This window comes from Zonotrichia albicollis, chromosome Z (genome assembly GCF_047830755.1).
Source record: "Zonotrichia albicollis isolate bZonAlb1 chromosome Z, bZonAlb1.hap1, whole genome shotgun sequence".
NCBI classification, from domain to species: Eukaryota; Metazoa; Chordata; class Aves; order Passeriformes; family Passerellidae; genus Zonotrichia; species Zonotrichia albicollis.
This window is the reverse complement of record NC_133860.1, coordinates 77,862,943-77,879,760: the sequence shown is the minus strand read 5'-3', so window position 1 is coordinate 77,879,760 and position 16,818 is coordinate 77,862,943. Positions and strand designations below refer to the sequence as shown.

The 16,818-nt window shown below is 47.7% G+C and overlaps 1 protein-coding gene across 1 annotated transcript in view; it reads right to left on the bottom strand.

Moving 5' to 3' along the window:
• Positions 1–12,411: 12,411 nt before the first annotated feature.
• LOC106630004 (uncharacterized) overlaps positions 12,412–16,818 on the bottom strand; it is a 35,055-nt gene continuing 30,648 nt past the window's right edge. The window contains exons 17-20 of the mRNA XM_074533633.1: positions 16,588–16,687; positions 15,942–16,138; positions 13,981–14,115; positions 12,412–12,628 (exon numbers count right to left, since the gene is read on the bottom strand). Coding sequence (XP_074389734.1) covers positions 12,527–12,628; positions 13,981–14,115; positions 15,942–16,138; positions 16,588–16,687 — 534 coding nt within the window. The 3' untranslated portion in view covers positions 12,412–12,526. The remainder of the gene's footprint in view (positions 12,629–13,980; positions 14,116–15,941; positions 16,139–16,587; positions 16,688–16,818) is intronic.

The following is a 16,818-nucleotide window of genomic DNA, read 5'->3' as shown; positions in this document are numbered from 1 at the left end:
ATCACCTGCACCCATTGGCATAAACCTTACTTTAGTGAAACAGTTGATTAAAGATAAAGATCTTAGTGAGATCTTGAGAAAAATGAAAGAGAATGGAGAGAAAATTTTAATAACTGTTCATCATGATGCAAAAGAAATTAGCAGGGTTCTGCAAAACATAAGGCAAGAAGCAAGTCATCATTGGTGGGATGTACTTTTCAGATGGTCACCAAAAGCAACAGGTATACTTAATGCCCTAATCCCTCCAATTATTGTTTTGCTTATTTTAGCTGCCAGAAGCTTAATTTTGTCCATTGCAACACTTATTTGGAATTGGAGGATGAGACAACTAATGGCAGTCTTGAATTAATTGCCAAGAGCATATGGAATAGCCTTCAAAGATACTTAGTGTATGACTTGGTTAGATGAGGAAGAAACTGTGTATTAGTAAAAGAATTTACTAACCCTATAGAAAAAGGGGGGAATGAATCAAGGATTTAACAAAACTGAAAGAATTAAAAGCTTACTAGATTTAGTATGGGGGGGGGGGAGAATATAGCAAGAAGAGTAGAAATAATAAAGGATAGGTAATTTTTACCAGGTAAAGTAGCTAAGGCTAGGGTAATATATCACTTGCCTGTCTTTACTACGTTTAAAGAAACAGGATGGGATGCAGATTTCTTTGTGACAAAGAGGAGGATCGTAGCCTGCACCTGGGCCCCAAAACTTCAGCTAAAGCCAAGGGGTGTGAAAGCCTGCCAATAGGTCATAAGTAAAGAGGTCAAATTGAGGAAAATGTCTCGGCTTTTATCAGAAGGAGACCATTCCTCACTTCAAAACCCATCAACCCATTTGAAGTGAAAGAATCCACTAACGTAAAGGATCTTTGAACTCAATTATAATACATTTTAAAGTGGGGGTGGGTGGATTAGCTAATGAATATGTATTAGGCATTTTGGGAATTGTATCAATATGTAAGACTTTTTTAGATGAAGAGCCAGAGCCTGTGATTCTTTGCACATGTTGTTAGGTGAAGATGTGTGCCGGCTGCTGTAATAAACACACCAACTTCTAACTTTACCTAGTGGCAAGTTTTATTCTGTGATTCACCACGATGGCTCACGATACCAACCACATGGCAACAACAGCTCCATTATGCACTGTTCCTCTTTCAAAGGTTAACGACCCACATGTTGTGGTGTGGTGTCATGGGTTGCCTCAGATACCTCGGGTTTCTCCCTGTAGATTTCTTCCCCAGGTGTGTCAATCACCTCTCCTTTCCCCCACCCTGACCCCTGCTGAGCATTGTCTGTCAATACTGGCATTCCAGAAGGCCATTGAGTGATTGGCAGAGTTCAAAAGATGCCTTACACCCTGGAAGACATTGGGCCATCCAGGTGCCATTTGTCCCCTGAGACTTCTCCCCCCTTACCTGGTTTGTGGGATCCCTACCCCTCTCTCCCGCTCTCCCTGGGGTTAAAAGGAACAGCAACCACGCAGTTTGAGAGGTTCTGTTAGAGCTGTTACTGGATTCAGAGGCCTGTGGGCCAGGAATAAAGCTCTGGATCGAAACCCTCTAGCAGAACCCAACTCCTTTCCTTCATCCTTGCCTTAAAGCTTCTCCACCAAGGTAAACAAGAGCTCCTGCATGTCTGGACTTGTCTCTAGCACACAGCTGCAGCATCCAGCTTAGCCAAAGGTGTCTCTGAGGTGAAAACAACACAGTTGCCGCCTTTTGGTCAAGCAGCAAGGGCCAGACAAGCCCAGGCACTTCTCTTCTGGCTATATTGGTAATAATTCCAATATATTGGTGCCACAACCTGGCAGCCCCGAGAAGACACTCCAGAGCTCCCAGAACCTCAGAAAGACTTTAAGGCAGCTTAGTGTCCACTGGCAGAGCTTTGACAGCATAGCTCTCCATCAGAGATTTTGGGACTTATCCCGCAGAAGCCTTGAGGACATTCTGCACCTCTGGAAAGTGCAGTTCCTTTTTGGTGAGCAGACATTCCCAGAAGGAGAATAGGGGAGCTCCTCCTGCCTGTGGGGTTCTATTCAGGTTAAAGAGAAGACCCTACCAGACCACGGCACCAACAGCACTGTGAGTATCTCTGCTCACGGTGAGTATCTCTACTCAGGCTGCGTATCTCTGCTCCATAGAGGGGTAGACGCTCAAATATAGTCTCTGCCAAGAGATCTGTTGTTGTAGTGTGCTAGGTTAGTTTGTTTAATTGCTCTAGAATGTTCCTCACTTTGGGAGTTATGATTGTCTGTGGGACCAGAGCCCCTCCTTTGTTGTGTATCGATTGGTCTCCCTTTACTGTCTATTATCATAGGTTCACTCCCTCTACGCCCTGGATTGGTTCTGGTTGAACCCCTCCCCTGGATTCCTCCCCCCTTTATAACTCGGTCACACTCATTGTTCTTTGTCACTCCCTGTTGGACTTATGTTAGGTGCAAGCCAGATTGTCACTCCTTGGCTGGCCTCCATCTAGGCAATAAACCTGACTGTCCCCAGAGAGTGTCCGTCTCTCGTCTCGTCATTCCTTGCAGCTTGATATTGGCCTCTCAGCGTGATCTCGTCCACACGGATGCAGCCCAAAGCCACTGCCACTGAGGGGCGTCCGTAGGAGCAACCCTGGGGCCCTGCCACTGGGGTTGACTCCCCACTGCTGTAGCAGCCAGCTGGCTGCTCTGCTAGCCAGACAGACTTTATTTTAAGGCCACTGGCTGCTGCAATCTGTTCTTTTTCGCTCTTATTCAGAGCACAAAAAGGCTGCACAGCCCTGTGGAGTGGGAGCCATAGCGCATTAGGCATAGCCCAGAAAAGCGCGGGTTTGCCGTTTTTAGAACTGACATGGCAGCAAGCTTGCAGCGCTTGCAGCACGACGCCAGCTCAGAGGAGCCAGGGGGACTCTCGCTTACCCTTCCCCTTTACAGCGGCACCAGCCTGGCTTCCTGGCTTTCTCAGTGTGGGGTGGCACAGCTCGCATGGCAGCGCAGGGCGGCTCCGGTTTCAGGTTTGATGTCTGGGCGGGGAGGCTCTGTCTATCCCCCGGGCGGCACGGTGAGTTCCAATTCTGTGCTGCTGCCAGCAGCACTTTAAAAAGCTGTACAAGCAGCTGCACTGATAAGGGCTAAAGGTCTACGTGTTTGCACTTCTTAACTGTGGTTTTTGGAAATCAGTAGCTGATTTGATTTTGTTTTCGGTAGGCAGGATATTGTGCTGTGCCTTTTACATCTAAAAGGGGCTCTAAGTTAAGCACAGCACAAAAAGAAGTATATTATCAGATTGTTGAAATTTTAGTTAATGGAAATGTAACATTTTCTAAAGGAAAATTGAAACATTTTATAAGGTGTTTTTTTCTACACTTCCCACGAATTTCTCCTGAACAAGTCCACAATATTCAATTCTGGGACAAAGTAGGGCATGAATTGATAACCTTGGGAAAGTCCAGGGACACGTCCTCAGCTAAATTTGTGTTTTGGAGCTTATAAGTTCAATCAGCCTTACTCAAAAAAGAAGGAGTGGAGAAAAAGCCACACAAGGAATGTACCTCTGCTCTTCCTGTTTCTCCTCCCCCCCAGCTCTGAACCCTCTACCCCAAATCTTGGTATTTTTAGGAGAGCAGATTCTGCTCATGCCCAGGGAAGCCGGCTCCCTGAGCACCTTAAAATGCCTGAGTTCAGCTGTCCACAAAGTCCTGGCCAGATCACGTGGAACTCTCCCCATACCCCTGTGTCCCCTGCTCTGAAACCCAGAGCACGTGTTAGCTTTTCGGAGAGCAGTGACCCCTAAAATGGCTCCCAAACCCTAGGGGGCCAAGAAAATGGAGGATGCCACGTGGCACCATGCCATACCTGGTCTCCCTCTTCCCATGATTCACTGAAGCATCCCAAAATCCCTCCTCACCCCCCACCCTCTCTGATCCTCATGACACCTTCCCTCCCTCCACCTTACCTGCCATACCCTCAGCTCCACCCCTCTACCCCTCCCAGGGGGTGTCTGCCAATGTGATGTCACCAGGTGTCCCTGTCCCTGCCACCCCCCCGTCCCCACCCCCTGTTCCCACAATGTCCCCGCCCTCTCCTGCAGTGGGGGTACGGCCACTGCTTGTCCCCATGGCTGTACCTGTGATCCCAGTGCTTCTGATTCAAAGGATATAGGGCAGGGAACTGCCAACCCAATACAGGGTTCCACTTTGTCATTCGTCCCTGTTACATATCAGCATGCAGGGCAAAGGGGAGGAGTCCCAACTGCTAATTGAAAAGTTTTTGGATGAGAAATTATAAGAGAGGTCTGCAAAGCACACAAAGAGTATGTGGCTCACATTGCCCACATAGCCTATACTTCTGTGGCCTTTTAAATGCCAAACTGGGTAGGACTGTAGTAGTCCCACATGATTTAAACAGCTTTTTTTCATTCCTCATGGCCTCTACAGAATTCAAATTATGGGAACTGGCATGGAAACAACTGCTTAAAGAAGCTCTCACAGACTTGCATGCTGATACAAACACAGCAAAAGATGCCAATGGCATGCCAATCACCATTGAGCATCTCTCCAGTTATGGCCAATGGTCCTTAGCTCCAGTCCAAGCTGCAGTATTCCTGTAGAAGGACTTGAGAGAGTCAAAGAAGCAGCTGAAAAAGCCTTCTTTACCCTCCATCCTGAAGGCCCATTCGAGCCATACAGTAAGATCAAGCAGCTACCATCAGAGCCTTTTTTTAAATTAGTAGAAAGGTTAACTAAAGCTATTGGAATCAAAGTTGAAAAAGAGGAGGCAAGGGAAGAGGTTTTAGAGGAAATGGCAATTACAAATGCAAATGAACATTGTCAAGCGGCAATTTTTAGCTTACCTCCAGAACATCCCTTGTCCTAGGTTCACTTTATGATGCTTTTATCCCCAATCGTCTTGTTCTGTTTATGCTGAATAATAAGTTTTTTACCTTTAAAACTTGTTCCAGAGAGTGAAGAGGGGAGAGAAAAAATGTGCAATTTGTTTTCAGACACTGCAATCACTCCTCCACAATCCTGCTCCTAGACTGTGTTGTCTGTAGATAACCAGTGAGACAGAGGTCTCCTTTGCTTATAGTTAGTTTAGCTAGCTGAGGCAAAGAAGTTCCCTGGACTGTAGTTTTTTTCCTTCCTTTTCCTCTTTCTTTAGACCTGTTCAAACCTGCTCTGGACTGAACACCAGAAGAGCACTGGCAGCTCGCACCTGTGGCCCACCGGGCCAGGCCTGGGCCGTGGCATTTCCAGCTCCAGAAATACCGATAAGAGACTGAGGGAGCTGGGCTGCAACCTAGGGAGGGGACTTTCTGAGTTTGTAATTTCTTTTGGAGCAGCAAGGAGTTTTATTGATTAATATTGTTTAGGTTTTATTGTTTAATAAACAGGTTTTTTCCACTTTTCTCCAAAGAGGTATTTTCTCCCGGACCAGCTGGGGAGAGAAGTCAAATTAATCTGCTTTCCTAGAAGAACCCCTTTAGAAGTTCTCTTCCAAATCTGCCCTGAACCAAGACACCCCCCACTACAGTAAAAGATATGCTTCTAGTTTGTAACAGGAAAGTGCCTCTGGTGAGTGTTGCTGAAGACACCAGACCAAAGCTGCTGTCAAGACCAACAGAGAGTCGCGGTTGCCAGCCCAGCGCCCATTCTCTCAGCACAGCAGTACCCTGGGCAGCAGCAAAACCCAGCAATGGTTGAACCCACAAAGCCATGACTGCTTTGTAACAACCTTGGGCACTGGAGTAACCAGTGCCCCCTGAAAAAGCAGTTTGATGAATTCAGAAATAGCAGGGGAGGAGAAATACAAACGCTTTCTGGGGGTGAACAACAACAAAAAAACTGAGTGGGGAGCGCTGGCCTGCCAGGCACGCAGACACAAAAAGAGCAGGCCAAGGAAATGAGGGAAGCATAAACGACCAAGTGCATGGTGACATCCCTATTCCTCTAAGTGAAGCAGATGATTCAAGGACCAATTCTGCTGGTCCACCGCTGAAAGTGAAACCAAATAACCTTTGTTATGACTTTGGTGAACCTATGTTAACCACAACTTCTGTTACTGGGCCTTTCAGCTTGCAGCTGACAGAGCCACTCCTGAAAGACACTGACTCTGGCATTTTGTCTCCGTCAGTCCACAACAGCAGGGTACTTGGCACTGAATTCACTGTCAGTGCATCATCATTGGGGACACCAAACACACACCACAAGAGATCAAAATTGCTCCAGGAATGACAACATCAGATCCTGAGCAATTCACTCTCGGCCTGCACTTGTTCCATCCACCCGTTTCTTCCCAAAGGACAAATCCTTGCACAAGCTATCCTGGTGCCAAGTTTACCCGACGGCACCGAAAAACAAGGGCCCACAGTTGCCCTGATCCTAGCTGTTGGGAAGGACAAACCCAAAATCTGGTGTAATGTCAGAGGGAGTGGAGAGTCAAAATGCATTGAGATGCTCGTAGACATGGGTACAGACTGCACAGTGATCACAGTACAGGACTGGCCAGCACATCGGCCTTTGCAAAATGTGGCTGGTCACATTCGAGGTGTAGACAGCATGCAATTGGCAAGAAAATCCAAAAGTGTCATCCAAAACGAGCAGCCAAATGGACAATTGGCAAATATACATGTTTGTGTTAGATTATCTGGAACCGTTGTTAAGGAGAGATTTAATGGCTCAGTGGAAAGTCACAATTCGTATTTCAGACTCTCCCCATGATTTTGGGCTGTGGTCACTGAAAAGCACCTTACCCAAAAACTGAACTGGAAGACGAACACACCAGTTCGGGTAGAGCAATGGCTGCTCAGTAAACAAAAACTGAAGGCGCTTGAGGAGCTAGTGGAAGAGCAACTGAAAAAGGGTCCCATTGTGGAGACCACATCTCTGTGGAACTCTCCAGTGTTTGTCATCCAGAAAGCTGAAAAAATGAAATGGCGGCTTCTCCACAACCTCCAACAAATTAATAATGTCATTGAAGGGTTGGGCTCTCTCCAACCTGGTATGCCATGCCCAGCGATGCTTCCCCAAGACTGGAAATTGGCTGTTATTGATATAAAAGATTGTTTTTTCCAAATTCCCTACACCCTGATGATGCACTGCGTTTTGCATTCTTGGTCCGCACTATCAACAGGGAAGCCCCGATGAAAAGGTACCATTGGAAAGTTCTTCCTCAAGGACCAAAAGCCTCACCATCGACCAGTGGTATGTCTCTTCCTTGCCCTCCCTGGTGCTTGGAGCCTCAGAAAAGGCCATCATCTATCATTATATGGATGATATCCTTGTGTATGCCCCCAATGATGATTTACTCACCCATGCACTTGACCTAATGATCGATGCATTGATTGTTGCAGGGTTCGAGCTCCAGGAAAGGAAAATTCAAAAGATGCCACCTTGGAAGTATTTGGGAATCTTCCAATTCCTTAGAAATTGGAAATAGGACCATTCTTCCTCAAAAATTAAAAATCAAAACAAAGATCAAGACCCCTGCCGATGTCCACAAGTTGTGTGGGTCTTTAAATTGGGTAAGGCCCTGGCTAGGTCTGACCAACAAAGACCTTACCCCTCTTTTTGATTTATTGAAAGGGGGAGGGGACCCGAGTTCTCCTAGGGCTATTACCCCAGAGGCACAGAAGGCTCTAGAAAAAGTTCAGACAGCAATGCCCACAAGACAGGCCAACCCATGTCGGCCTGACCTGCCATTCAAATTTATCATCTCAGGTAAGTTGCCACACCTCCACGGAATCATTTTCCAGCGGGAGAAAAAACAAACACCTATGGCTAAGGAAACACCTAAAAGGGGCCAGGACCAGAAGGACCCTCTCTTGATAATTGAGTGGCTTTTCCTCAGTCACCAAAGATCCACAAGAATGACAAAGTCCCAAATGCTGTTAGCAGAAATGATCCAGAAAGCTAGGACCCGTATCAGGGAGCCAGCAGGACGTGACTTTGAGTGCATTCATATTCCATTTGAGTTAAAATCAGGCCAAATTACTAAGACAATGTTAGAACATTTGCCTCAGGAAAAGGAGGCATTGCAGTTTGCTCTGGATTCCTACTCAGGACAAATTTCTATCCATCGGCCTGCCCACAACTGAGAAGTGTTCAAAGTAGGAGACCTTTAAAAAAGGCTCTGACTGTCTTAACAGACGCACCCAGGAGGTCCCACAAGTCCATTATGACTTGGAAGGATCCTCAAACCCAGCACTGGGAGACGGACATTGCTGAGGTGGAAGGTTCACCTCAGGTTGCTGAATTGGCTGCAGTTGTTAGGGCTTTTGAAAAGTTCTCAGAACCATTCAATCTGATTACAGACTCTGCATATGTGGCACGAGTGGTATCCAGGGCAGATCAAGTGATACTTACTGCAAGAGGTGTCTAACATTGCACTTTTTGAATTGTTCTCAAAACTCGTAAAGTTAGTTTCCCATTGAGAGCAACCATTTTATGTGATGCACATCAGATCACACACTGACTTGCCAGGGTTTATCGCTGAAGGCAACAGAAGGGCAGATGCTCGTGCTGTGCCTGCAGAGATGGGCGCTCTCCCAAATGTTTTTGAACAGGGAAAAATCAGCCACTAGCTTTTCCAACAAAATGCACCTGGCCTGGGTTGTCAGTCTCACATCACTCAAGAACAGGCCAAGCAATTGTGGCCACATGCCCCAATTGCCAACAACATGCACTCCCTACAGTGAGTATGGGAGCAAACCCAAGGGGGTTGAACAGTTGTGAACTGTGGCAAACAAATGCAACACACACAGAGTCATTTGGACAGCAGAAATACATTCATGTTAGTGTAGATATCTTTTCTGGAGCAGTCTATTCCTCTGTCCACGTAAGAGAATCATCTTCCGATGCCATAAAGAACCTCTTACAGGCTTTTTCTTTCATGGGCATCCCCACAGCTGAAAACTGATAACGGGCCCACTTACAAATCCAAGGAATTCAGGAGTTTCATGCAGCAATGGGGAGTAGAGCACAAAACAGGCATCCCCTACTCCCCTACAGGTCAAGCCATAGTAAAAAGGACTCCCTGTGATATCAAAAGAGTTCTGGATCAGCAACATCAGGTTCTGAAAGTAGAACCTCCCCACATCTGATTGTGAACAGAGCCCAGGTTATCCAGGGCTCTGTTCACAATCAATTTTCTGAACTGTTCTTTTGACAGCCTGAATCTGCCCTTCGTATGCCACTTTGGGGGGAGCAGTCAGATGTCAGTGAAAGAAAAACCTTCAGTCTTAGTAAAGGACCCTGAGACTTGGAAGACAGTGGGACCTTACAAATTAGTTACATGGGGACGTGGATAAGCCTGCGTGTCCAGCCCCTCTGGTTCAAAGTGGGTTCCTTCCAAATGGATAAGCCCTACATCCCCAAGTTCTCAGGGAAGTCTACAGAAGCACCCCAGGTTGCTAATGCTGCTTTGGAGAAGGAAATGCTGGGTGTGTTCCCTGGAAGAAATTCCATTTAGGCCTCCTATCTGGAATAGTTTGAGTAATATAGTAATAGTAATACTATGAGTAATAGTAATATATGTTTGTCTTACGTTCCTTGTACCAGTTGAGATCATGCTGTTCGTGTGCAGTGTCAAGACAACATGAGACTGAGCCTGCTCCTCACGATCATTTCACCAGTGATCTCCTGCATTGTTCGTCAGCCCAAAGCATATAGACCACCCTGAAATTACGACATCAAGAGAGAAACAGATGACTGGCTGAGAGGACTGTTCAAGGGCTGGTGACTCTCAGGCTGGTTGGGACCTATGCTGAAAACTGTACTTTAGTATTGTTTATTCTAGTTATTGTTATTGTAGTCATTAGCATTGTTTTTGGACTAATCAGGCGCATGGTTCACAAGTTAATTTCAAGCTCATCTTCCCCTGTGGAAGTCTACCATTTGGAAGCCCTCAGTGCTCCAGTAGATGACATGGAAGTTGCAGAAGAAAACGCTGACCCTCCTGAAGAGGAGGAACCAATTTACCAACCGTGGTTTGGCAAGAAATTTCCCCCAAAACCCAGTCCTCTTAATTTTAAACAAAACAAGGAGGAGATGTTGCGGTGTGATGTCGTGTGTTGCCTCAGATACCTCGGGTTTCTCCCTGTAGATTTCTTCCCCAGGTGTGTCAATCACCTCTCCTTTCCCCCACCCTGACCCCTGCTGAGCACTGGCTGTCAATCCTGGCATTCCAGAAGGCCACTGAGTGATTGGCAGAGTTCAAAAGATGCCTTAGACCCCTGGAGGACATTGGGCAATCCAGGTGCCATTTGGCCCCTGAGACTTCTCCCCCCTTTCCTGGTTTGTGGGATCCCTGCCCCGTCCCTCCTCCTCTCCCTGGGGTTAAAAGGAACAGCAACCACGCAGTTTGAGAGGTTCTGTTAGAGCTGTTACTGGATTCAGAGGCCTGTGGGCCAGGAATAAAGCTCTGAATCGAAACCGTCTAGCAGAACCCGACTCCTTTCCTTCATCCTCGCCCTAAAGCTTCTCCACCAAGGTAAACCTGAGCTCTTGCATGTCTGGACTTGTCTCCAGTGCCCAGCTGCAGCATCCAGCTTAGCCAAAGGTGTCTCTGAGGTGAAACGACCACAGCTGCCGCCCTTTAGTCATACAGCAAGGGCCAGACAAGCCCAGGCACGTCCCTTCTGGCTATATTGGTAATTAATTCTAATACCCACAGATTGATCAATACACTGTTTCTCCTTCAAAGATTAAGTTCCTACCCATTGAACAATACACTTTTCTTCATTTCTCGTTGACCTGCTCAAACACAGATCAAATATGACAGGGCCTCGGACACAATTCCATTCCTGCCACAGTTTTTTGCAAAATATCCCATTCCTCAAATTCTCCTTTGCTGGTCAAGAGCCTCCTAAAAACACTTTCTTTCCCTTAAATGCACTCCAGCTACCTTCTTAGAAGGAACACTCTCTCTATTCTCAAGGCCAAGAAAGCCACTGGCACACATTAAGCACTGCAATGAGGGAATACAGGGTTCAGCACTGCCTGCTAAGGCTAAAGGAATTCACAAGACTAAGCCCCATTGGTTACACTTAAATGTTTTCCCAGCGCCTCTCCTTTCTATTCTAGGAATCAAACAAAACATTTGTCTTAAAATCCTGCAAGTGCTATTGACACATTACAATTTTTTTTCTGAAATTAATGAAGCAAACATAGATTCCCAACTGAAATTATTCTGCTCCCTTCCAAATCACTACTCAGGTAAACCCTCAGGTACATCCCTGATTCCCTCTCTCCTAGTAGCTCAGAGCTGCATTGCACAGCGCTTGCTGTGTGCCAGAGAACACAAAGCAGGCTGGCCTGAATATTCCTGCAAAACACTCTGCATCTCACACCTTTTCTATGGCTCAGTGCAGAACTGCAGGATTGCAGGCGCTTCCTCCCAGAGCTGCGTGAGGCGCTGGCTCCTGCAGATGTGCCCTGCCAAGCTGTCCCTGCCTCACGCTGGCCTCGCTTCCCCTGGCACAAGAGGCGGGCCTGAAGGAGGCTGCCCTGTGCTCCAGCCTGCCGAGCAGCCCGGCTCCCTGCCGCGGTGCCCAGAGTGCTGCACACACTGCTGACCTTTGCCAGGAGTTGCAGGGCAGCCGGCAGAAGAGGAGGAATCCTCAGGCAGCCCAGCGGCCCTCGGCTGCCCTGGGCCTTTCTCTGCTCATGGGCACACTCCAGACGGCCAATGCCTCCAGGCTGGGCTGTGCCCAGCACGGCTGCGCTTCCCCTCGGCAGCAGCCAGCTGCCACCTGGGCTCTGAGAGCGGAGGATTTGCCCGCTGCCAGGAACAGGCACCCAGGGCCTGGCTGCTGTCTCTTGCAGCTCCAAGGGCCTCCTTCCAGCCTGCCTCTGCCGGGGCTCAGCCTGCTCCGGCCTCTGCTGGGGCTCTGCTGGGGCTCCACCCTGGCCAAGGCCGGGCCAGCTCTCACCTCCCAGGCGCTGACAGCTCTGCACCACAGGAGACCTTCCTGAGCACCCTCTCTGATCTTTCTGCTTTCTCATTTGCGCAAGGCTCTCCTTCCACCAAAGACATTGCACTTAGGGATACAAATCCAAGTGGCAGGAACTCAAATGCGCTTGAGTGACGACTGAAGTCCTGAGTTCACACAGGATGTCTTGGCTGCCTCACCCCTCCTTTGGTTTTGCCTTCAAATGCCATTACCTTTTCTGCCTCAACTAGAAATACCACAGCCGTGCCAAAACCAGCCAGTGGGCCATATTTCAAAGGCAGTGTGGTCTGGAGAGGATGAATGAAGAAGTACCTTCTCTGCTTACGAACCACACCAAAGAAGCCGTAAGTGTGACTCAGCACCAGTAAAATCTACTGGTAACTCAGAAGAAAATGCTGAGCTGTCTGAAGGGGTCCGAAGGAGGAGAATCTTCCCAATGAGTTGATGTTTCAGAAACTTTATTTAATAATAATCCTACTCTATGAACCTATACTATAAACTTACTCTATAAACCAAAACTACTCAACAATCCTACTATAGAGTCCTACTCTACAATCCTACTCCTAGTTGGTAATGGAGATATTATCTTGATTATTATATTCTTCTTCTCCAATCCTCCTTCTTCTTCTTCATCTTGATTGAGTTGATGAGTGGTGCCAATCTATATGCTGGCTTGGCTGAACGTAGAAATGGATGCTGTCCACAGGAAAAAAAACCAATAAAGAACATTGAACCATGACTTTCCAAGCTCAGTGCTTCAGAGAATCAATCAGCATTCTTCTGGATCCTAAAAAGACTGGGAAAGAGGAGCAATGGGACCATCTCCTCCCCCAGTCATCATGTGCATGACCTTGCCATCACAGGCAAAGGAGGCCCAGAATCCCACTCATCTGTTTATTGTGATGTCTTCATCTCCCTGGGATTTTTGCCCTGCCAGTGCTCTAGAAATGGTGCTTTCTGTCCCTGGGGTTTCTTCCTTTCAGGAAACTCCAAGGACTCACATAGGTTCCTGCCTTTGCAAGACAGGCACTGTGCTGATTCCCACAGGGAGACAGAGCAGTGTCTACCTTTCCATGCCCTGTCCCTCATGTGCTGGATGGCACCTTCCTTCCCAGCAGGGCCAGCCCAGTGGCACCGGGCCCTGCAGTTCCCTCTCTGCCACACAACCTGGCAGTAACCCAGGCACAGTTCCTGTCTGCTTGAGCATGCCAGGCAGCAGATGGGGCTGGGACAAGTCCCTCCCAGCTGTCCTTGTTTGCGTGGCAGAAACCTCTAAGGGTAGGCTGGGGGGCACAAACCAGGGCCCCTCAGAGGCTCACAGTGAGCCCCCCACAGCCCCTCCTGCCCACAGCCAAATCTCTGTCTGACTGCTCAGCTAGGACTGGTTTCCTTGGGTTCCAGCACCACCATTTCATGTCTCTGTACCCTGCATTGCTCTACTTCAATTCTTTTGCCATTAGATAAAATGAAGCATCCCACCAAATTATGAAACAGGGCGACAGCAACAGTCAGGAAACAGAGCACCTCTCCTCTCAGGAAATGCAGAGAGAGGTGGAGTCATTCAGATTTGTGAAGAACAGGCCCCAGGGAGTCTTTGCTGCCACTTTCCAAGACTTCAGAGTGGCTTTGAAGAAAGTGGGGACACCTTTTTTAACAGTTCCAGTGTACAATAGAATGTGATGAATATTTTTAATCAAAATCGGGATCAAGTCTGAGTAGGTCTAAGGAAGAACTTGTTTACTCAGAGCATAGTGCAATACTGGCACAGGCTGTCCCAAGAGCTTGTAGGTGCCCCATTCCAGGTCAGGTGGGAAAGGGCTGTGAGCAGCCTCATCTCTTTAAAGATGTCCCTGCTCAGTGCAGGATACAGAGGACCAGAGGACCTTCACAGCCAGCCCAGCCCAGTCTAGGATTCCTCACCATTTTCACTGGAAGAGCAGCAAGAGTGGAGGTGAGGAGGAAGGGGTCTCATGTGATGCCTTGGACTTGAGTGGAGGAAGAGCCCAACCCTCAGACCCTGTTTCACCTGCAGCCCCTTCACATTTTACCTTCAGGAGCTCCCTGGCAGACCAGCGCTTCTGCTCATCTGTCTGCAGGCAGCAGCTCAGGAAGTCACGCAGGCAAGACGAGAATCTGTTGGGTTGCCGCAGCTGTGGTCTCTCTCCCCTGGCGTTCAGTTGAGCCTACAGAAAAAGGAAACACCAGGCTGCACCTGCTGCTTTCACATCTCTAGGTGCTCTTCCAGATCCCATTGTTTAAGCTCCATTCTGCAGTGGCAGTTTCTGCCCTGGCAGAGACCCAGAGATGACTTTACCAACCAAAAACCCAGACCCTGATGCAGCCGCAGCTTTTCCACCATCCTGCAGATCTTTCCTTGGCAGCTGATTTCATTGACTGACCTAGTAAGTGGGAACTACATCAGCGAAGCATGTTTCCTTCCCTGAGGATTCACACTAGCTTGACAGGCTTTTTGGAAGAGGGACTGTGCTATACTAACTCTACTATTTGCAAGGAATAGTACATGAAAGGCATCTCTGCAGTGCTTATTGGTCCCTGAAACACAACTGCCATAAAATAAATCTCATTGAGCTTCTTTTTTTCTTCTAGAAAACACTGCTAAGTGGAAGGAATAAAAGGAAATCCACCAGTTATACCTCAGGAAAAGAAAACAAACATTTGGAATCTCATATTCAACACAGACACATTAAGATGCATGCGCAAATATATTGAGATGAAAATGCCTGCTTGGGTGCACAGGAGCCACATGTAGTTCTGTCTCTCAGCTGCACATTTTGGCTTCTTTATGTGGCACAAGGAAACCTTTTCATGGTCAAATCAGAAGAAGAATTGCCATGCCTACGGCCACCCTCTGCTCATTTGGATGCTCAAGCCAATGCATTAAAGGCATGCCCATCGCAGAAAGTGTTGGGTAAGAAATGGGAGGTTTGGCAGCATCTCCATGACCCCAGGCTGCACCCTGGTCTCCATAAAAATGCCCGTCACAATGCTAACAGCTTTGTGCTGGTGGCACTGAAATAGATGGTGACCAAACAGACTTTGTTGATATCCTCTACAACCCAAAGGAAAATTTCCAAGCCTAAAACAACAAACACATTCTGCTTGAGTAGAAATAATTAGGACAGCTTTCTTTCCTTTTCCCACACCACCAGAGGTTGCAAAGGGGGTTTTATCCTGTCCCTCTGCAGCTGTGCTCAGCCACTGGCCATGGTGGGAGCTGGAGTCCTCACTGTCATTAGAACTGTGCAGGCCAGGGATGGCCCTGCTCTGGTGGTAAAGGAACACAGCACCAGCGTCAACTGCCCACGTTGGATCCCAGCCCAGGCACCTGCCTGCAAGCTCATCAACTTGCTAAAGTACCAAGAAACAGCCAAGGGTTTGGTGTACAATTCTAACTGCAGTTGGAGAAAAACACATCCTAAACTTATCCAGGCATCCCACACACATGACTGAACAATGTACAGATGACTTGAAAATCTGAAAGTTTCAAAGACCCACACGATTTGAAAAACATACTACAGTGTGGAGGAAATTTGATGTGCTGTGGTTCAAAAAGGGAAAAGAAAGCAGAACTGCTTGGGCATTGCTTTGCTGGTTGTTTCTTTTTCACTTTTTCTTTTTCTGTAAACCTGAAACTGGGAAGACCCAACCTCCATTTTGAAGGATATTTATCACACATCCAACTGTTTCACTGAAAAATTCTTGTCCTTCAGAGCCAGAGCTCCAACAGGGTTCAAAAAGCAAATGAGAAACGTCAGGCATGGCTGGAGGCCAAAATGGCAACTTTCTGAACTGGTTAGGTTTCTGAACTGCCACTTCCCTTCTGATGCAACCAAATCTACAGCAGATGCTGATGTGCTGCAGGGACATTTTTAGAAGGGAACCTTGGTGGAAGTGGGGCCAGCAGATGGCAGTGGGATTTTGTCCAATGGCACACAGAACATGGGACAGGTGAGAAAGACACTGAGATCAGTGAGTATTTGCTTCTTACCAAAACAGGAGTTGCATTCCTGCAAGGAACTTCTCGTTCCACCATTTCAATGCCCATGATCCCAAAAGACCATATGTCCACTTTGGGACCATATGCTTGGCCTGTCACCACTTCAGGCGCCAGCCACCCAGACGTGCCGGCCACGGAGCTCCGTCTGCTCTGCTCAGGGGTGAGCTGAGCAAAGAGACCGAAGTCGGCTGTGGGGAAAACAACAAACCATGAAAGCCAGCTCCAATTAGGAAACCAAGCAAAAGAATTCCCCATTCTCAGTCTAAGAATGTGCTGTTGAATCTCCCAGAGAACTTTCTACACTCAGTTTCCTTGGGGCTTTAGCCAAGGTAGTATGAAATTGGCCACATCCAAAAAAACCTAGGTTTTTTAACGCTCCCTCCAACAGTGGACTTTATTCCCCTGAAGCTTTAGATTATAGCTCCCTCCCTCTGGAAGGGACACACACAGACCAAGAGCAGTCTTGACTGCTTGTGGTTCCTTCTCATACCTCTGTGCACATTGCAGCTGTGCCCTCAGCTCACAGCGGGTGTCCCTGCACTGCCACCAGCACCATTTCTGGGGATCTGGCTGTCACTCAAAGCAGCCCTACACCCCACATCCCTGGAATGCTGCATCAGACCAAGAATATACTGACCCAGCTTGACAGAACCATTGGTTCTGAGAAGGATGTTGCAGCTCTTCACATCGCGGTAGATCACATGGTTTGAGTGGAGAAAATCCAGTCCTCGCAGGCACTGAGAGAGAAAAGAGAAAGAAGAGGGAAAAAAGTAAGTGATGGGATTTCATCACACAAGAAAGGAAACAATCTAAAAGATTCCCTCTCCAGGGCAGAACACAGTGACACTGAGAGGAAGAGCTTGCAGCT